The 21,959-nt window shown below is 44.6% G+C and overlaps 1 protein-coding gene across 4 annotated transcripts in view; it reads right to left on the bottom strand.

Annotated features, from left to right (window-relative positions):
- The window catches only part of CLCN5 (chloride voltage-gated channel 5), a 1,154,200-nt gene that overhangs the window by 144,274 nt on the left and 987,967 nt on the right, over positions 1–21,959 (bottom strand). For all 4 annotated transcript variants that reach the window (XM_069648662.1, XM_069648664.1, XM_069648663.1 and 1 more), the window contains one exon: positions 10,843–11,385. In XM_069648662.1, coding sequence (XP_069504763.1) covers positions 10,843–11,385 — 543 coding nt within the window. The remainder of the gene's footprint in view (positions 1–10,842; positions 11,386–21,959) is intronic.

Here is a 21,959-nt window from a genome sequence, read left to right as displayed (position 1 = left end):
ACGAACAAGGAATGGTATTCCCCTTATTTTTTGATTTCCAAGAAAGACGGGGGATTGAGACCCATCATGGACTTGCGCGGTTTGAACAAACTCCTCAGGAAGGACAAGTTCAAGATGGTTACTCTTTCTCAAGTCCTCCAGGCCCTTCAACTTCAGGACTGGTTGGTGTCTCTCAACCTCAAGGACGCTTATTTTCATGTGCCGATCCATCCAAAGCACAAGAAGTACCTGAGGTTTGCGGTTGGCGACTCGCACTTTCAGTTTCGGGTCCTGCCGTTGGGATTGACCTCCGCCCGAGGGTCTTCACCAAGGTCATGGTATTGGTGGCAGCGCATCTCAGGAAAGGGGGGATTCACGTCTACCCCTACCTGGATGATTGGTTGATCAGGGCGCGCTCTCCCAAGCAAGTTCTGGATCATCTGTCCGTCACCTGCCACTCCCTCCACAAGCTGGGCTTCTCCCTCAACTTAAAGAAGTCCCACTTGACGCCAACTCAGAGGTTCCAGTACATCAGAGCAGTGCTCGACATGTCCCTGGGGCAGTGTTTTCCTCCCCAGGTGAGGGCTCATCAAATTCAGCAGATGGTGCTAAAGTTTCAACATGCCCAGAGTCTCCCTGCGTTCGAGTTCTTGTGATTGCTCGGCCTCATGGCATCCTGCATTCTTCTGGTGCCAGAGGCCAAGTTGCAGATGAGATCTTTGCAATGGGCACTCAAGCTCCAGTGGTCTCAGTCCTCCGGCAGGATGTCGGACCCCATTCAGGTGCCACCCTCGGTCGCCCAGGACCTTCTGTGGTGGGCCGTCGAAGGCAATCTGATGAAGGGGGCTCAATTTTGGCTACCCTGGCCGGAGGTGACGATCATGACGGATGCATCCCTCACGGGATGGGGAGCTAGTGCCAACGATTTGACAGTCAGGGGTCGTTGGTCTCCGTCGGAGTCCAGACTCCATATCAATCTGTTGGAGCTGAGAGCCGTCAGGCTTGTCCTGAAGGCTTTTCTGCCGACTGTGCAAAGGAAAGACTGTCCTGATCCTGACGGACAACACAGTGGCCATGCACTACCTCAACAAAAAGGTGGGGGGGGCAGGGTCACTTCCCCTGTGCAGGGAGGCGATGCAGCTCTGGTTCTGGGCAATCCAGCAGGAAGTTTTGATCTCAGCAGTTCATCTGGCCGGAGACGAAAACGAGACGGCGGACGCTCTGAGCAGGCAGACTGCGATCTCTCACGAGTGGGAGTTGGCTCAGGAGATTCTCCTGGAGGTCTTCGCCCTTTGGGTGACCCCTCAAGTGGATCTCTTCGCCTCCAGTGTCAACCGGAAGTGCAACAGGTTTTGCTCGCGGGAATTTCCTCCAAGAGGAGCCTTAGGAGACGCGTTCATGGTGGAGTGGTCATTCCCATTGCTGTACGCGTTTCCTCCAGTCCCCGTCATCCCGCAAGTGCTGCGGAAGATACGGAGGTTCGGTTCCCGGATGATCCTCATTGCTCCGGCATGGGCCCGGAGGACGTGGTACCCGGACCTTCTCGACTTGTCCATCTGCCCTCCACGTCGTCTTCCCTACCGAGACTATCTGCTCTCACGGGAGGGGGGGTCAGGTTCTCCATCCAGAGGTCAGATCCCTCAACCTTCACGCTTAGTTTCTGAAAGGTTGATTTAGTTGATCATACCATCCTCACAAACCATCTCACTCTGGCCGCACATTTCACCAAACAAGCCACAAACTGGATCCCCTCCTTCCTCGAAGGAAGAGTGATGAAAGTGTTCTCCAATATAGCTAATGCAGAGCCTACCACCATCAGTTATGGAGTCCCTCAGGGCTCATGTATGGCTCCTACCCTCCATCTTTTTACCAAACCTCTCTTTGATAAACTGGACGCGCTTGGGATCACATACACCAACTACGCTGACGATACCCAGGTACTCCTCCCGCTCACAGGACTCTACCATCAGGACGGAGCCATCCTCCAGAAAATATACGCCACCATCCAAGCATGGATGGCCACAAACGGCCTATGTCTTAACGGAGATAAGACCGAAATTCTCATCCTTGGTCAAAAATCCACTCTCACGAACCTCGACTTCTGCATAGACAATTGCGTCATCCCAGTTCTACCTTCTGTTAAAACACTAGGAGTCCACATTGATGCCTCACTTTCCATGGACAAACAAGTCAATTTCATTGTTTCTGCCTCCGCCCTGAGCACCAGGCTCATTAATGCCATCAAACCTTTCCTACCCAAAGATAATCGCCTTTCTATTGCCAGAGCCACCATTGGAGCCAAACTAGATTATTGTAATGCGCTATTGGCTGGCACCTCCAACTCCAATCTCAAACTCCAAACAACACAGAATAATGCACTAAGAGCAGCTCTCAATAAACCAAAAAGGGACCACATCGCGCAAGCCAGACAGGCAGCACACTGGCTACCTGTCAAAGAGCGCATTACATTCAAAATGCTTACCACCGCACACAAATGTATCAACCTGTCTGCACCCTCATACCTGTTCGATACGCTAGCCAGATCTCACTCCACCAGACCAACTAGGCAATGCCACACCAACCAACTTAGGGTCCCACGCATGAAACGAGCTAGAGCAGGTGGAATAAGTTTCCCTTACATTGCCCCTAAGCTATGGAACGCACTACCTAGCATGCTCAGAGCAGAAACCTCTGACTGCCTTCCGAAAAAAACTGAAAACCACCTTGTTTAACTAATTCCCCTTCCTTCATGTCATTTATTCTCTCCTCCTCCTCCTCTCCTGTAGCTACTACTCTTCTCTTGCAACTAAGTAATGACTTCAATGTATGTACAAGAAGTCATTTTCATATCCGTAACAAGCGCCACGATGCCCTTTGGGCTGCCTGTGCGCTAAACAAATGTAAATAAATAAATAAATAAAGGATTGGGACCTCCCTGAAGACGTGATGGAGGTGTTGCTTTCGGCCAGAAGGCCCGCAACAACAAAGTCCCCGTACCGTTGAAGTTCTGCAACTGGTGCAGGGTTCAGAATGTGGATCAGTTTTCATGTGACATTCCTGTCGTTCTGTCTTTTTTGCTTTCTTTGGCCCACAAGGACCTACAAGTGGGTACCATTAAAGGTTACCTGGCGGCGCCGTCAATATTTAAGCGCTCGTCTGAGGAGTATTCTTATTTTAAAATCCCTTTGATTTCTCAGTTTCTGAAGGGGCTCACTAATGTGTTCCCCTCCGTCACCTTTCCAGGTGCCCGGCTGGGATCTGAACCTTGTTCTGAAGTTTCTAATGGGTGCTCCCTTTGAGCCTTTGCATTCTTGTCCTTTGAGACTGTTAACACTTAAAACTGTGTTTTTAGTTGCGGTCACTTCCGCTAGCAGAGTGAGTGAGTTACAGGCACTTTCAGTTAAGCCACCCTTCACTGTGTTTAAGGACAGGGTTGTCCTTAGAGTTCATCCTTCCTTTCTTCCGAAGGTGGTGTCGGAATTTCATTTAAGCCAGAAGGTTATTCTTCCGGAATTTTATCCTCCTCCACATCCTGGTAAGGAAGAGGAGAGGCTCCATAGGCTGGATCCTAGGAGAGCTTTAAGCTTCTACATTTCACGCATGTCCCGGGTCAGAGTGGAGATCAACTCTTTATTGGTTACGCTGGAAGGCGTTTGGAACAAGCTGTTACTAAGCAGTCTTTGTCTCGATGGATCATCTTGGCAATTTCCGAATGTTACCGCTTGGCGGGTAAGGACCCTGCGGTAGGCTTACGGGCCCATTCTACCAGGGGTATGGCTGCCTCTACTGCCCTGCAGGGGGGTGTTGCCATTCGTAACATCTGTGATGCAGCCTCCTGGGCTTCGGTCCATACTCTTGTACGTCAATACTCCCTCGATTCTATCCGGGAGCAGGATCTGGCCTTAGGCAAGGCGGTCCTTTACTCTGCAATTTGATTGGGCATTCTAAAATTGTATATTCCAAATTATTTTCCCACCTCCTTACATTGGTACTGCTTTGGGAGTCTGTCATATTTATAGAATACGTCGGAGGACCCAATCCCCTCGAAGAACAAGTTACTCTCTTACCTGGTAACGTTCTTTCGATGGGATGGTCTGACGACGTATTCCATATCGCTCCCTCCCTGCCTACCCCGCTACAAAATTTCTTATGCGATTGCAGCTTAGGTTTCCGCAAGGCTTTCTGTGGTCATACTGGCAGAAGATTGGTGCCACACACTCTGGGAAAAAACTACAACTGAGGCTACGGGCGTCGTGCGTCCTACTTATAACATCTGGTGACGTCGGCCGTCGGAGGAGGTCCTCGAGGACGGCGTATTGACGTCATCGACGCAGGACGCAGACGGCGAAAGATTTTCCGAAGCAGCACAGCTGTGGCGATTACTGTCATAGATATGGAATACGCCGTCGGACCATCCCATCGAAAGAACGTTACCAGGTAAGAGAGTAACTTGTTCTTCTTTAGCAGTGATGCCTTAGTTCCAGTTGCTGAATATATTTAGCTTTTGAAGTTCAGATGATTCTAGTGAGGCGATTTGCTCTATTCAAATAGACATAAGTGGTTCAATTTGGAATAGGAATAGACCACACCCGATATATTGAGAAATGTTTGCTTCTGTATACGATTGAATGATTTGTCAATCAACAATGATTCCAATGAGCAGACATCTTGTCTTCCATACAAGAGACTATTTTGCTGAGCTTCTAGAGCGATTGTACAAAGCTAGATGTATTATTAAGCTGTGTTAATTACTTTCCTTGTTATCAGCACATTGCCTGATTTAGAGGCATATTGCCCAATATGCCCTCCCTCGCGCACTCCCATCTCAATATGGTTACAACCTCAAGTTATTAATTTTAAATATTGTTGTTCCTGATGAAGGCACAGGGCATCTGATCAGACCGAGACCTGTCTTGAATTTTAGACTTTTACATGTTCAAATTATTCTGGATTGCTTAAATTGAAAATGTTGACTTTGTGATCTATGTTTTTTCATGCGATTCGTGTTCATCTATACAGAAATGTTTAGACTTTATGCTTTTGCTTTGTCATATATTTTGTCCAATCTGTTGTGTTTCGCATAAAAAAATAATTGTTTACTAAAACAAATAATCACCGTAACATGCCAAAACCACACTGCTACCATGCCGCATGGACTATTTCTTCCACCAGGAAAAGAAATGTATTGAATTATCAACATGCAATGTAAAAAAAGTTGACTGAATCAGAAGGAAAGACAACTATACTTTTACCACAACATTTCTCGACAGAAGTGGAAACAGATAACCCAGATACAGATTGCAAATAACTTGTAAATTCACAGAAAAAATATGATGCCATAGTAAAATATAAAAGCAATATATAAGAACAGTATATTTGTTGATATTGAAATACTGGGCTCAAAGGAGCACAACGTGTTGGGAGGCTTATCCCTTCACAGTGTGAAACACATATAGGCCAGTTGTTCTGGCTTTATTGGTATTACTAAGGAAACAAAATGGTTTGACCTTAGGCAAAGGAACATTCTATGTTAGCGCAAATGTACTAAGACATCATATTGTTCTGCTTTATTGTGGTCACTAACATTTACAAATACATTAAAAACCTTAGGCCGGGTAAGAGAAATTTGTTCAAGTCACAAAAATAACTATCATAAAAGAATGACAAAATAAAATTAGTAGATTCAGAGTAAGTCTATGTTGTAAATTGCATTCAAAAATAATTGAGAATACCTAGTAAATTTTTTTACCTGGCAAGTTCTTATATGTATTCTTATCCTTTTAAGGATAAACCCACAGGCATTACTGCCCTCCCATTATGTTCCAGCTTTTACTGCCAAGCATAGCAGATGATGCAGCGGTAACAGCTTTAATATTGGCAAACAGCAGTGATTTGTCATAATAAAACAAATTAAAAAAACATGTGTTAAGCTGTTACTTGCAGAGGATACTGAAAATATTTCAAATGCATGTGATTGCACAAAAAGATTTCAGATTTAGATATACAAAATACCACAAAGACACATTGCTTTTGCCACCATTGTTACAATTATGATCACCCATACTACAGAGGCATTCCCAAATATTAATCAAAACTCCTAATGGTGTTTATCACCCCTAGAAGGAATTAAATGTATAACTGAAAATAGGAGGGAGTGCAGGGTTTGAAATTGCTGGGTGCCATTTAGCTCCTGCCTCTAGCCTACGAGAGCCTGGTTAGATTGACACCAACAGCTACCAGGAGCTACTTTTGGCTCCCCAGGATACATGTGCCCTACAAAACTAACACGTGAAATTAACTTAGGGCATTTCAGAGTAAAAAGAATTTGGATTAATCTAGTACACATTTAAACATAATGGGTCATAGATAATGTGCAAAAAGTTAAGGTTTACCTCTGCATCACTTTGTGATGCCCGACACCTAGGAGCTAGTTTCAGCTCCTGCTCATTGATATCTTAACTTCAAACCCTGAAGTTGGAAAAACATGTTGGAGGAGAATGTAAAAAAGCATGGTAGTTTGTGTGTAGGTGGGTATGTAGTCTTCCTGACAGATAATGGATGATCTGTGCATCTTCAGGTGCATCCAGGAAAAGGATGTTTAATTTAGAGCAATGTTGGTTCCGATGGAAATATGTTCCCAATGCAGCAGGGCAGGGACCACAAAACATTTTTACACTTTTGAAGTGAGAGGGATGACAAATAAATCTCCATGGCACCAAACAGGTGAAGCATGACTGACTAGAAGTGACGGGCCCCTCACAAAGCTAATTTGGATAAACAAGCAGACAGAGGAAATCTAGTTGGATTGGACCAAAATAAAAAATATAAAGTAAACATGAAGAGGTCAGCAGCAGCAGGACAGCTTCATTAAGCAATCCCAACTCAGCTTTCACTTCCCAGAAAGGGTGAAGGTCAAGGGGCTTTTTAAGTGTCCATGGCATTTGACCCCCCCACCGCCCCCCCACGTCTCCTGGTTCTATAGGCTCCTGTCACTAACTTCTCATCTGCCATACTGTATGAGGTTTCTCCCAGGATCTCTTGGTCACGTGTCTTGCATGCTAGGCCTTACAGACGGCTCAGGCTGGGTCTTGGTAAGGGCTAGAGAAATCCTAGAGCTTCCACTAGGGGACTGGAAACCTGGAATTCTTCAACTTATCTCATCCACCAAATCTTGGGAGGATAGCTCAGGGGCAACATGCTCGCCTTGGAAGCAAGACGACACGGAGCAACACAGGTTCAAACCCCGGGTCCGCGCTTAGAAAACTCTGGATATTAAGCGTGTGATAAATATATCATAACTCCCTTTTTATAGGGTGCTAGCTCGGTCTCCCGAACCCCGACCTGGTCTTCCTCGTCTCCAATCACAAGGTTCTTGTTATCCCCCCCTTTTCCACTCTTCTGTCCCTCGTCCTAGACCTCTAACACCATCTCCAACCACTACTCAGATGATTCTACAAAACTCCTCCTTATTAAAGTCTTAGGCTTGCATCCAGGATTACTCCTTTCCAAGTTCCTTATAATACTTTCTCCAACCTCCTCTCTGTTTTCTCAGTATTCACCCCTTAGATCCTGTGTAAAACCATCTAATTTTTTTATACTGATTATTTTAATTGCATTGTGTTACTGCAATGTGAATGTCCAAAATCAGCCTTTTAGAATTTATGGTGAACTGTGGTGTTTTTTTTAAGGCGGTTGTTTCCGGAATTTTGCTGGAAAAGCAGCAGCATTTAGGTTCTTGTTCTGAGGCTGATCAGACAATGATACAGATTATAAAGAGCTAGGTAAGAACCTGATTGTGTGTGCACTAAGAATGAACATTTCTGCTGAGTTATAAGTGGTTGGTTTTTCCAAAAATTGGACGAGGCTTCTTGTGTTGGTCTCAAAAATGTTTTTGTTTATTATTTTTTCCAACTATTGTTTTGTGATTTGTGTTCTCAAAGAAAACCCTCTGCATGTGTTTCCATGTCAATAGGCTGTTTGACAGATCTTCAGGAGGGATTTGTTTATACACAACTGAAAAAGAGGAAAATAAACTACTTGTCCAACTACTACTCGTATTTGTCATATTTCATTGCTCTTAAATTTTGTTATGCTCAAATTAATTTCCACAAGAAACTAAAAACTAGAATCAGAGAACATTTAAGAGCCATATCAAAGGAAGATCAAAGATACCCGTGGACTACCATCACCTAAGAGAACATCAAGGCACAACCAAAAGAGATACAAGCTACTATGGCATAGAAAAAATAAGCTTCCCAGCCAGAGGAGGCAATATCGAGAAAATATTGCGAGCAAGAGAAGCCTACTGGATATGCCTTCTGGACCCATGCCACAATGGATTAAAAACAGAAGGAGAGATGAATAATCTCCTATAAAGGAGTGAAATACATTTCCTGAGCAGAGCTCTTCAAACAGTCACACAAACCTTTCGGGAAAATACAAGACTTAATGTAACCTTTGGGATATATGCAAAGTCAGTATTTTTCCATTTTTGTAACATTGTAATGCAAATCTAATTGCTCCGTCTAACCTTTAGATCCCAGGATCAGAACACTTAAGCATTTTTGCTATTCTAAATATTAGAAAAGGTAGCCACAAACTGACGTTTCAGCAAACAACCAACATAACAGATATGATGTGGCCACATCACTTAAGAAACTTAGGGCACATATTGAACAACCAAGTTAGCATCACCTTTCCATAGAGCACTTAACCTGAGGCGGAGCCGAGGTCACATGTTTAGTATGTACACATGACCACAAGCCTGCGCTATTCCAAGATGGCCGACTGGAATTCATGTAATTAAAATACAGACGTGACCACAAGCCGCTATAAAAGTTTCGAAATCTAGAATGTAATTGGGAAAGATATACCCCAACCTAAAAATATATGGCGGCATATATCAAGCAAAAATCTAGTCAACTGAACCAAATTTAGCAAATCATTCTTCATACTGAAACTAATTTAACTGATCCAATCCAAGATGGCGGATCGCGATCACGTGATTTGGCCAGCCCATACCAATGGTATATAAGGCGCTATATAAATGCAAAATAACAATAACAAACTCGTGACTGCAAGACCATTTCAGTATCAGAACAATTTCGACTGGGAAGACATTGGTTATCACGCCATTCCTTGCAAATACCTACGCTATGAAAAACAAAGCACTAACAAAAGTAAGAGCCCCTTTCCCATGCCCTAACCAGTTTAGAGTTCTAAATACGCAAAACCGTACGTATCAGTGATCACCTAATTCACCTCATTTTAGGTCCTAACAATTGGGAACCAACGCGCAAAATCGCACATAACTAACCAATGGAAAAGGAAAAAAGGAACATAACTTAAGGAAAAGTCATCCCTTTAAACCATAAAGGCTGCACACAACAGAAAGCACCCGACAGCAAGTACAGAACTCATCTCAGAAAGGTTGTATATAGCTTGTGATGCTAAAAATTGTATTATTAAGTAAAAGTGTTAAGACAGAGCATACTCAGATCATGAAAATTGTTATTTCTGCTTCTCTCACAATTGGTTTAATGCTTTATACATTATTATTTGAGCATAACAAAATGTAAGAGCAATGAAATACGACCAGTACTTATTTTATTTTCCTCATTTTTTCAGTTGGGTATAAACAAATCCCTCCTGAAGATCTGTTAAACAGCCTATTGACAGTGAAACACATGTAGAGGGTTTTCTTTGAGAACACAAATCACAAAACAATAGTTGGAAAAATTAATAAACATAAAAAACTTTTTTGAAACCAACACGAGAAACCTGGTCTAATTTCTGGAAAAAACAACCGCTTATAACTAAGCAGAGATATTCTTTCTTAGCGCGCGCACAATCTGGTTCTTACCTTGCTCTTTATAATTTGTTTTACCACAAACAGGTAGTGGGTATATAAAAAGGGGTTCGGTGAGTGGGGGAGAGTGGGCGGTCTCCTCCCACATTTTGCAGTAAACAAAACAGTAAAATAAATGTGTTTTGATCCACAAGCAAAAGAATGTGTGGTGTTCTAATATCGAACTATTTTCTCTGCCTCCTCCATGTAACTCCTTCCAACCTCCTTTGATCTTTCCTCCCCCGCTTCACAACTCCGTCCAACCTCCTCTTTGATGGTCTCACATCTCCTTCACAACTCCATCCAACCTCCTCCTGAAACTGTTTTTGAACCTCCTCTTCAGTGTTGGTGCCAAGCTGCTTCCAAATACGCTCTTCTCCTCCTCTCTCGTTCAACCTCCCTCCTCCACAATCCTTCCACCACATCTCTCCACTCGCCCCCAATAACCTCCCTTCCTCTGCTCTCACCAACTCCTAAGGCCCACACTACTGCTAAGGTGCTCAGGCCTTTCCTTCCATTCTAGCTCCTCCCACCGGGGCTGTACTTACCGAGTGTAATTTAACCCCTGTGGTGTGATGTGACAGGGTGCTTGGGATTGGTACATCCGAGTCCGTTCAATTTAGCGCACCTGCCAGCAATGAGGGCACAAAGGGCTGTGCAGTACCATGGACCAAGCAGACATTGTGGCCTCCCCCAATGCACATGCGTGTTCCCCACGCTTTTGGGCAAGCCGCTTTCATGCAGTGTCACACTGTAAGCCTGAAGCAGCATTTGAGATGTGCTGCATGACAAGGAATGGAATATAGCTGAGTTTATTCTCGATTTACTGAACTGGTCTTGACTCATACCATGACAGAACAGGCTCCATAAGCATAATATAAGTAACCTGCAAAGGAAGAAATCCAAATAAACACATTTGATTGACTTACATGCTATCTCCCAGTGCCCCTCGAAAGCCTTTCAATAATACAAACCATTCTCTGAATGCTTACTGAACACTTCTACTTGTATCTTACCTTCATACCAAATGTGAATACAGTGATGAAAACCTTGAGAATGAGTGCAAGGGCAAGCTGCCACATGGCCGTGTAGACCCCCGGTCCAGCAGGCCGGTCTGGCATTTGGTCTCCCTTGGTACTGTTGAAGTCATTCACATAGTCACATAGCTTGGATGTGTCCAGCAATCCGCAGTCATTGAAGAGTTCAGAAATCAGCTCACTAGAGCTGATGCGAGTATAGTCATTGGGAAAAGCCAGCACAGCGGTGATGGCAGTCACCACAAGCACCTCTACCACAGGATATTTGCCAAGTTTGGTTGTCTTGCGTCTTTTGCACCAGGCTATGTTGGCACGAATGAAGAAAGCCCCCCAAAGACCACCAAACATGCCCAGCAGGATAAATGGCACCAGCTCCAGCAGGTGCCAGGGTGTATGGAACTCAACGTAGAAGAGAACCAGACGGCTGTTACCAAAGGGGTTAATTGAACGCAGGGTGAAGGCTGCTACCAGAGCGGCGAAGAAAGATCTCCACAAAGTCTTCAGAGGAAAGTAATAACTGACCTTCAAAGAAAAGAGAGCCATGTCTTATAGTTGGTTCATTTCAAATTTCATTGGAAAATTAATTTAACAAATGTAAATCATATTTAATAAACATCTTTTTTTTTAATTTACTGCCTCTTACCTTCTCTCATATCAAATGGGGCAGTAACATCAGTTGTGAACAGAGGTCAGTATTAGCAATCTCAGTATACCATTTAGTTTAGATTACATAAACAAATCCAAAGAGGAGTAAACTGAAAATGGAAATTCCTTCAATGCACAAATGTGACAAAACAATTCATGGTATAATGCTCCTTTCACCGCAATTGTTCAGAAACTGCAAACTATCAATATGCTTATGAATACACAAATAAAGACCTTAAAGCCTGAATGGGACATTTTGAGTGCTGAAAAGAAAAGGTTGTTAAATCTTGACAGCGTTTCTTGGCAACTAAGGTTTGTCCCTCATCCCAAAGCCAAGTGGGAATCTAGGAGATGAAAATAAAAAAAAAAGTGGCTTTGTACAAGTTGTTGTATTTGGATTAAACTCAAAGTTGGGCAAACTTAAGAAATTCAACATGACAGCTGGATGCTTTCTCCATGCGTTGCAACAGGAAAACGTCTCTGGGTGTTGTGGCAAGGACTCTGGGTTGAACAGAAATGATCTCAACCCATGTCCCTTACCGGAAGCAATTGTCAATTTCTTAGTGTCTCACAATCTGGGATTTCACTGTTTGGAATGTCTTTCTTGTTTCATGGATCTGTCTTCTTGTCCTGGTCTCTTGGGCTCTTATGAGACTTTTCGGTCAGCGTTTCCAGCCTTTTCACTGTAGGCTTTAGCAGCCAAAGCCCCAGAGCTGCCACCTGCTTAGGCCACCAGTGTTGGCTAACATCTAACAGATTTGCCAGGTTGAGTTGAGGATCACACCCCTATTTCTAACTTGGGGATAAGGCACTGGTTTACAATGCTGTAGTAAGGAAGCCCTTCCTACTTCTCTCATCCTCTCTTCACTATGCTTTTTCTCAAAACACCCGACACCTCCTTGTCACCCCCCCACATGTTTGTACATTCGCCTCTCAACTACCCTTCTACCGTGCATAAAACATACCTGCTTCTCTTCTCGTTCTGATTCAGTCCCTTCGTGGCAGCAATGTGTCCTCTCACTTTTCACTCCTCCTTCCACCATGTCTCTCCATTTTCTGAGGTCTCCCTCAAGCTCCTGCACCTTATGCTCCTCTCTCTGGCTCTTTCCCAACTTTTGACTCTCCTCCATAGTTGCAACCTCTTCTTATTTATGACTTATGGTTAACTCACTGGGGAGCCCTCAGCTCTGTACGCAGAGTTGTGGACAAAGCTTTTATAAAGCCTACTGTAACGAACTCATGACGACAACAGTAAAGACAGACACAAGTGATCACAGTTCAAGGGTGTTTATTAGACTGTATAAATGGGTTGGAAAAACGCTTAAAATAAACCTAAATGTAAAATGGGAGCAAGTTACAAACATCAAACAATAATACTGCAGTACTAGTGGCGTGTTGTCAAATAAAAGGGCCTATACAAAAAAACAAATATTGTGAATCCTTACAGCCAAGTTCAAAAAGAGTATGGGATAGTGTTCACAACAAAAAGAAAGAAGTGTTCACAAATGATAGGTCAGGATGTTACAGCCGGGGGTCTCCCTTCCCCACGTTTTCTTACACGGGTCAAGGCAGGCCCTTTGAGCACAGCACACTCCTGGGCCCTGTCAGCACAAGGTTACAGTTCCTTTCAACAATGCCCAAGTCTCCTTCCTGCAAAGTCTCTTGCCTTAGAAGGCCTGCTGAACCATAAACAATAAACAAAACAAACGTTATTTTGGTAATCTTTCACGCTGGGCGATTGCTATTGGCCCCTTGGATCACCCCTCAGCCGGGCTCCGATCCTTCTTGCAAAGTTTGCCTCCCACAATCGGGTTCCCTACGGCCTTTAACTCAAACGTATCACTCAACAGTCTTAATGTCTTTTTCAAAAACTATTCATTGTGGACATCCCTGCACCGGGTTCACACTTGTCGCCACAATGTTCACAGGTATATCACTGTATACTCCTAATTTGCAGGCATCCCTCCGTAGGTTTCACATTTGCCAATTTCACAGTTCACTCAGTTTTATCACAATGCAGGATTTGCTTCCATTAGCTTTTCCCTTGGCATCCCTCCGTCGGGTGCACATAGCCATTCTAACATTCATAATTCCATTTGTTCATCGGAAAGGCAGGGTTACCTTCCCCTAGCTTTCTTTTGGCTCAGTCCACAAGACTTCTTAGTTTCTTCCCTTTACCTAAGTGCGGGTCTCGGCCCAGAGTCAGGCTTTCCTTAAAGCCCCCCAGCCAGGCTTCACATAGGTTTCCTCTATGTGTCAAAGACTTTCAAGTGTACAAGGGGTTTTGCTCGACCCTTGTAGGACCACTTTGACACTTCACACCAGCTTCTCCTAAGGCCTCTGGGTTTTTGTAGTTTCCACAAAAACACCACAACCCAAAAGGGCTTCAGTCAGAGTACTTCGAATGAGCCCACCCATGACACCTGACCACTCTGCTTCTGAACCTAGAGTTTCTTTAAAGTTCAATTACACAAGTTCTTTGTTCAACAAGGTTGCTCCTGCAACCCTGGGCCCAGCACAGTTTGCTTTTACTATCCGTCTTCTCCGGCTCACCTGCTGTGCTGAACTATTGGAATTTATCTCAGGAGCAAGCGCTTCTCCCTACTTTGACTATCAGCGTAGGAGGGGCCCATGTGCCGTTGACACCTGTCACACCACACACCAGCTGGTCTTAAGCTTACCCTTTCGAAGGTTTTGCGGATCTGATGTGTAAAGGGCATAGGCAATTCCCTCTTCGTCGTCCCTCCTGGTCTCTCTGCCTTTCTCCTCCACTTAAATTGCTGGTCCGGAACAGCTGCTTACTCGTGCGCTCGGCTTTGCTTGAAGTGTGCTTTCAAGCTCTACGTTTTATCCCTGTGGGGAAGGGAAAGGGCCGTCAGGTGTGCGTGGTTATTGTTAATTGACTGACTCTTCCTGACCCTTTTGTTGACACATGTCAGGTAAATGGCCCAGGTGTTGGTCCGTTGTCTGTCACAGTGTAGGAAAGTGTTCGTGTTGGAAAGGGGTTGGAGGGAAGCAGAAATTCTGAGTATCCTACAAGGAAAGATTGGGGAAAAGGTGTTATAAGAAAGGGGGTACCGCGTCTCAACAGTCCGTGTCCCACTTCCACTCCCTGAGGACCCCTTATCCAGGTGATCCTCCCGCACTGGTCCACCCCCAGGAACTGGATCCAATAGCGATGGCCATGTCCTGGCCACATGGATGACAGATTCCCGGGGACTAGCAAGTGAGACACTGTTGGGTTTCTCACATAACTCACTACCTCAAAATCTCATCCCATGCACAAAGAGGCTGCCACAGAGTCAAAAGCTCTGCGGTTATCAAGCGCATCACCTATTTGGAGACGAGCTTTAGTAAGATTAAGTACTTTTTAAAAAAACAATATTTTTGCAACACTTGGTGGAATACATATGATACCGTGAAACATTATTCAAACAGCAATACAGTACCAGGCATGGACGAGCGTGAGTAAATGGCCATGCACCACGTTGAAGTACTCTCAAGCATGGTAGTTCACACATTAATTCTGTCTCTTACTTTTCCTCCAGGCCCACAACCGCAAAGCATTTACCCCCCAATGTTAGTGGAAACTGACATTACTCTTCTGCGTTCCTCTGATATTTCTGGAACATTGCCTAATTGAGGGACTGCCGGAACAAAGCAGTTTGCCATGTCCAAATGTGGATTCAGAACATGAGACTCAGTCAAACAGATTCCCTTAAGTAACAAGCTAACCCTGGAACAATTGAGGGGATCCTCTCCACATCACCACCGGGCCAAGCACTGCTTAGTGGACGACTGATGCTGCTCTTTATGGCTATAGACCATGATCCTCAAAAGGAAGACTGGGGGGTCTCATTGCATTCTACAAAATGACAAAACATCTTACCAAGACTACATGAACATTAGAAGATTCAATTTCAATCAAGATAGGATCACTTAACATGAATAAGTAAATATGCACAGTAGAATCTATCAAAATGCAAACTGCAGCAAGAAGAAACAACAGAACTACATTATATCGTAAGTGTTTTAAAAGTAATGATCAGAAGCAACAAACTAAGAACCATCAAAATGAGGCAGGACTACATAGACCATCATTCTGAGTGTTCAAGTTTGATCCAGCAAGAGAAGAGCATGCAGAACATGCTAATTTGACTGTTGAATCTTATGAAGTGATTTATAAAGTATTTGTAAGATGTAAGTCAGTAATGCTATAATGTTATAGCAATTTATTTTGACAGGTTTCTTTACCATATTTTTGTGAAGTCCACATGTAGTTTCCAAGGTTGTGGGCTGTCGTCCAATATAGGGAAAAACATGAATGTGTTCCTTTCTGAGGCAAGCCACCATCACTGCTAGCATCTTGGAGAAAACCCTGGATGCCGAAAATAGTCTAAAAGGTAGGATCTTGAAGCGATAGCGACTGTTCCATTCTTTGAATCTCAAGTACTTCCTGTGCCTTTTATGGATAGCCACATGGAAGAAAGCATCCTTAAGATCCAGGGAAACTAGCCAGTTGTTTAGGTGCAGGGCCTGGAAGATCTGGGCCAGAGTGACCATCTTGAACTTTTCAAGTTCAAAACCTGCAGATGCAGGATGATTCCCAGACCCATTCGGCAAGAGAAAATAGGTTGAGTACCAACCACTGCCTAGTTCGGAGCGGGTACCAATTCTATGGCCCATTTTGCCAGAAGCCGACTCATTGCCTCCAGTAAGAGAGGTTCTAGAGGCAAGGGTTGGTGGCATGGGGGAGAGTGGGGAGCAAGGTCTGGAGTGCGAAGGGCAAATGTTAGGCAGTACCCTTCCTGTAAGACCTTTAAGGCCAAGGCATCTGAGTCGATCTCTTTCCATTCATCGCCAAATGGGGATATACTGCTTTCAAGTGGGGACTGATGGCGTAGGTTAACTTCAAGAGAGGCTTCACGCCAGGGGCTGCGGAGTACACAGTGACGGTGGAAGCGCCACTTCTGGGGGCGCACCCTGGCCCCCCACCCCAGAAGGGAAGAAGCTGCCCTTGCTTGGCCAGCAGGTCTTGGCCTCTACCTCTTTGGGCATAAATGGGAATGAACATGAAAAGCCCTCCGCCTGCCCGCTGGGCTAACCAGCCGGTGTTCCTGCACTGCCAAGTTCATACCATCGTAGGGCATGTCCAGATGTTTCTCTTGCACGTCTGTACCAAAACCGGATACCCTGAGCTAAGAGAATCTGCGCAAGACAGTGAGCGTGCCCATCATTTTTGCCACAAAGTCTGCAGTATCCCGACCAGACTGCAGAATCTGTTGAGAGGCTTCCTTGCCATCCCGAAGCCATCATGCATATGCCCTTCAAGGATATGCTTGGACACCTCTGCCATTCCCAACCACAGGCCAAAGGAGACTTGGCCAGCACGCATGAGGCATTTACACACCGGAGACCTAGGCCAAAACTCTTCCATCCTCATGTGTCAAGTCTCTTGCTCACCCTGTCAGGGGTTGGTGGGTGGGGGGGGTACGCAAGACAGGAATGACGTTGTCTTAAGGTACACCGTTTCTGCTGAAGCATGAACCGAAAGGAACATGGGATCTAAGGGTGCAGGCCAGTGATTCGCCAGGTCACGTTCCACTGCTAGGACTGAAGTCGGCTTGGCCCAGAATTCCAGCACTAGCCCCTCAACTGCCTGGTTGAAAGGCAACAGCGTCTCCCTCTGTTGACCCTTGTCCAGGATGTCAGCAAGTTCGTACTGAACCTTCAGGCGTGAAGAGGCAGACAACCCTAAGGTGTCAACCACCTTTGCCACCAGGTCTCGGTGTGGCAGCAGCAAGCAGGTCAACCTCCGGTGAGGTGTCCAGGTTACTTGCCTCCTGCAAGCCTGCTGCAAGGTCCACCAAGTCCCCTTGTTCAGGAAAGTGTCCGACTTCTTTTGGGGAGAGGGTTTCCAGCCAGAACAGTACTGGGTACCCCCCTCATAAATGTCCTACCAATAGCACAAGTACGTGCTTCTGGAGAGCAGTGCAAATTCCATCACAATTCCAGCATCGTCAGTGCCGCGAGAGAGGAGCCTGATTGGTCAGAGGACTGACCTCAGGAGATTGAACAGCAACGCTTGGAGGTGACCTCGTCACGCCTGCTTGCAAATTCCAGACCGGCTTGTCCAGGCTAGGTGGGATCCATAGGCTTGGCTGAAGCCATCGGCACCATGGCTGCTGGTGTCGGGGCAAGAGCCACCAAAACCTTGGCGAAGATGCCAATTATCTTTGATCTGAACGCCGCCCATCTCTCTGAAGTAATTTACCAGTGGAGCCTCTTCCTCCCTGCGACTAATTAAAAGGGATGTCTCTACGAACAGCATGGGGATCGCTACCTCTTATGGGACTGCTTCTTTTTCCTTCAGACTCAGGACTGTTCCTCAGTGCGATCTGTGCCCCGCGACAATGAACGTGTCCTCTTCTCACCCCTCTCCTTGAGGAGGAAGGAAGGTAGGCAAGTGTTTTGCCTCTCGCTCATGAAGCCTATTTGGGTGCACTGATTGACATGCTGTACAATCTTGGGTGTCGTGGCCTTCACCAAAACAGTAATGCAAATGTGGTGCGAATCTGAAAAACATGTGAGGCCCGCAGTCCACACAGGGTTGGAAACTTAAAGACTTTGCTGGATTCAGCATTCTGTCGAATAGTCCAATTAAAAAAAGAATAGGATGCAAAACAATTTGAGGAAACCAAAGACGTTTTAAGAGCGGTTTTACTAAATAAGCAGAGTGCACAGAAAAAAGAAACAGAAGTCACAGGGTGCGGTGCCTCTATATACAGACAGGTCCCAACGTCATTACTGGTGCCAATGTCATTTTTTGCGCAGGGCACATAGGAGCGTCGAGTGAGGTGGAGCCATGCTGCGGCCCTTGATAGAAGAAATGTTTCCAAAAAGCTGGTGCAGTGCGAGATAGATATCAAAGATGAGGACTCGGTGGGAGGAAAGAGTCCATTAGAATGAGTGTATTTCATCGTCAAGAAGGCATAGAGGGAAAAACCAAGGATCATGGACCCAAGAAAAGCCAGACTAGATTGCATATTGCTTTGAGAACTCCATCCTGCGATGTCAGTTAAACCTAATAACTTGTTTCTAATAAAAGTCATGAACCTTACTTCTTGGATTTGAGTAGCCGGTTGACACCCTGGCCACGACAGGATGCTCAGGAAATCCCCACAGAGAAAAAGGTGTACGATACCGGTGAGAGGGTACTGCGTTCTGCCGAGCAACACTATTTCAGAGATTCTAAGAGCGTATGTTACACTTTCATGTTTCTTTCACTCAGTGGTTTTGAATACAGCTGCTTTTTATATCAAGGTTTATTTTGTGTGTTATTGAAACAGCCTACCTTAGCAGGGCTACTTACCTTACAAATTGTAGAAGGGCTATACACATTTTGAATGGATAGATGTTTCAAGATTGAATATTTATAGTGCAAACACTGTTCAACAACTACCAAGAAACTATTACCAAATAAGCCCAGAGCATCAACAACTCTAAGCTGCTTTTGTAAGTCTTGCATAAGTCTATTGAATGCACATTTGTGTTTGCACTGCTCTTCTTGCAACAAGCGGAGGAAAAATTCACAGCATTAACAGGAATTTAATAATGAAGACTAACTGAAATAATGCATGGGTACATGACAGCAATTAGCAAGAATTCCACTTTCAAATAAAATGCATCACACATACAATTAAATACACAAATAATGATGCATATGTCAGAAGTTAATCACCCAGTAATAGTGCATCTGTAGCTTGGCGGTTTAGAGTCACCATCCTGCATTTGCCATATAGTGGTGGGTCCTGAGTTTTACAAGTGGTTTACTTCCAAAGTAAAAGGCTGTCAACCTCCCCGTCCCACTATCCTGCCCAGTAGTAGAGGTTCCCATGATGCTCCATGTGTCCACGAACCTCAGATTAATTGTTTTGCTGACATGAAGTGAGTAGCTTACGTCAAGGAAGCAGTGTGTAAGTGCCTGTTCTTCAGCTCCCCAAGCGGAAAGTATGGTGAATGCATAGCATGCAATTGTAAACTGATGGAGGCAACAGAACGAACATTACTGGGTAACATCTGCCTGAAGCTTTTAAAGCTTAGGATTGTAAATCATTTAAGACTTGCATGCTTTTGCTAAGACAAGCAGCAGTACCTGAAGATGGAGGCAGGTAAGCTGAAGGAATAGTGGTAGGACTGTTGAATCTGATGTGTTAATCGAACAGAGTTATTTTTTCTGATCTGGCTGTGACCGGTCAGCAGAGGTCTGCAGAGGACGATTCACAAGGACATGTCACTACTCCCAGAAGGGCAGACCTTCCTTATGAGGTAAGGGTGGTGAGGCCGCTACCCAATAATTCCCCTAGGGGTGGTAAAAGACGGAAAGTCCTTTCAAGGAGGGGCTCCCCTCCTGGGGATAAGGACGGCCATTTTGGAAAACACCCCCCCCCCCCCCCCAACACAAATCCTTACCATTGTTGTCTCCTCCTTCCTCTTCAATTGACAGTAATAATATGTTTTCGTAATGTGACTGCGATACCCAGAATTGGTAGTACTGGGATGAAGACTAGTGAGAGAAACATGTGGAGAAACAACCTGAAAAATCACTTAAGTACTGGGGATGAGGTGACTATCAAATAACACATAGATCACTCCATTAATAGCAAGGAAAGACTTGATAAACTTTTCACGGACAAAGAACAGACTTAAACAGTCCGCTGGGGAGGAACCAGCTGTCAGGAATAGAAAGCGACAAAGGGCTACAAGAGAAGAGAATCAGGTGTACAGTATGGAGAAAGGGAGACTGTGAGACCTCTCATCACGGAAGCCAGCAGCACGCAAGTACTGCCCAGGAGATTAAAACTGGGAAGACCAGAGACACGGAGAAGCTGTTCCTCCAGGAGGAGGCTGCAAAGAACTGGATGCTGTGGAGAACCTTTGTATAAGAACCAGGAGATGGGAGTCATTCCCCCCGGTCCTTTGTGATGGAATATTGAAGGAGTTACTTCTACTCTAAGATGGAAGCAAGAAACCAGGAACAGGTAGTCATTCTCCTGGTGAAGGAAACACACACTTCACTTTAGTTAAAGACTTATGTTTATTGCATTATGGTTAGATTTGTTGGTTTCTGAAGGAGGACAGTGAACAATTAATTTGACAGACATTCTGGCCACTCACCAAAGGTTTTCTAGCTTGAGGCAAGACAAGCCCCATAGAAGTAGGGAGAAATTAGGTTTCTTTATTGATTTCATAAATGTTTGTAGCCCACAAGATGAGACCCACTTGTCAGTCTCCTTCTACACCCTCATACTACCTACCTTCGTGCTGGCTAAAAATGCACACGCATTTAAGAATCCTTCCTCCACATCTCGGACCACGGTCCTCTGAAGGGCGTTCATCTCCATAGCGCTTCAAAGCCATACCAATGGCAGTAGGCACTACACCAATGCCATACAATGTAACATTTGATCCACCCCTTGCAGGTTCACAGACAATATCCACAATTGTCACAGAATGAATATGGGAATCCTCGGAAGAAGGCATAATATTTTGTGGGGATCTGAATGCTTACTGTGATGCTACCATTAATTATGGCCAGACAGGAAATGACACGCCAGAGCCCAATACTGCTCATTGTGATAATCTAACAACTAGGGGTGTTAAGTATACAAAAAGAGGTCAAGGAGCCACTCCATTGAGAATGAACATGGCCAAATAACCTGTTCTAGGGGAAGGTGTCCACTCAGGAGGATCTACAACCACGTTTTAGCACACTACACCCCTCACAGAGGAGAAATATCCATATGCATTTAAGTGTGGTCCCACCCATTTGGGCAGTACAGCAGCAAAATGCTAGGCATCCCTGGCGATGCTTCAATGAATTATTCATCATACGACATGACATTCGGTAATGTATATGATGAGGTTTGTGTGATATTTATACATTTTTTAAAATCTACTCTATACAAATGAATGCTATTATTTTGCAATGTCATTTCTTTCAAACTGTTGATGTTGGCAAACGACACATGCATATGCAATGTTCTTTCAAATACGAATCCGGATGGAATACTTTGTTAACAAATGGTCTGGCCATCTATGGATTATATAATTTATGTGTCTACATTGATTTGACCACATATTTGATAAAAGACATATGATCATAGGCCCTGAGGAAGGGCACGAATGCCCGAAATGCATAGGCCTACAATGTGACATTTCTGCCAATTAGAATTACATTGAATACTAACCAAAAAAAACTATTTTGAATTAATTAGTGGAAATAAAATTTCTTTCAACAAATATATTTACCATTGTGGAACAAGAATTACTTTATCATACCACCAGAGGGTGGTTCCAGGGTGTGCAGCCCACACCGCTGGCCTCACGGCCAAGGTCCATTTTCCACTATTTACGTAGCGCTACATCATGGAGGCACTCTTTTCAGAGGG

The sequence above is a fragment of the Ambystoma mexicanum genome, chromosome 2q (assembly GCF_040938575.1).
Source record: "Ambystoma mexicanum isolate Mex_15411 chromosome 2q, UKY_AmexF1_1, whole genome shotgun sequence".
NCBI lineage: Eukaryota > Metazoa > Chordata > Amphibia > Caudata > Ambystomatidae > Ambystoma > Ambystoma mexicanum.
The sequence above is the reverse complement of the archived record's forward strand: the minus strand, read 5'-3'. Positions and strand labels throughout refer to the sequence as shown.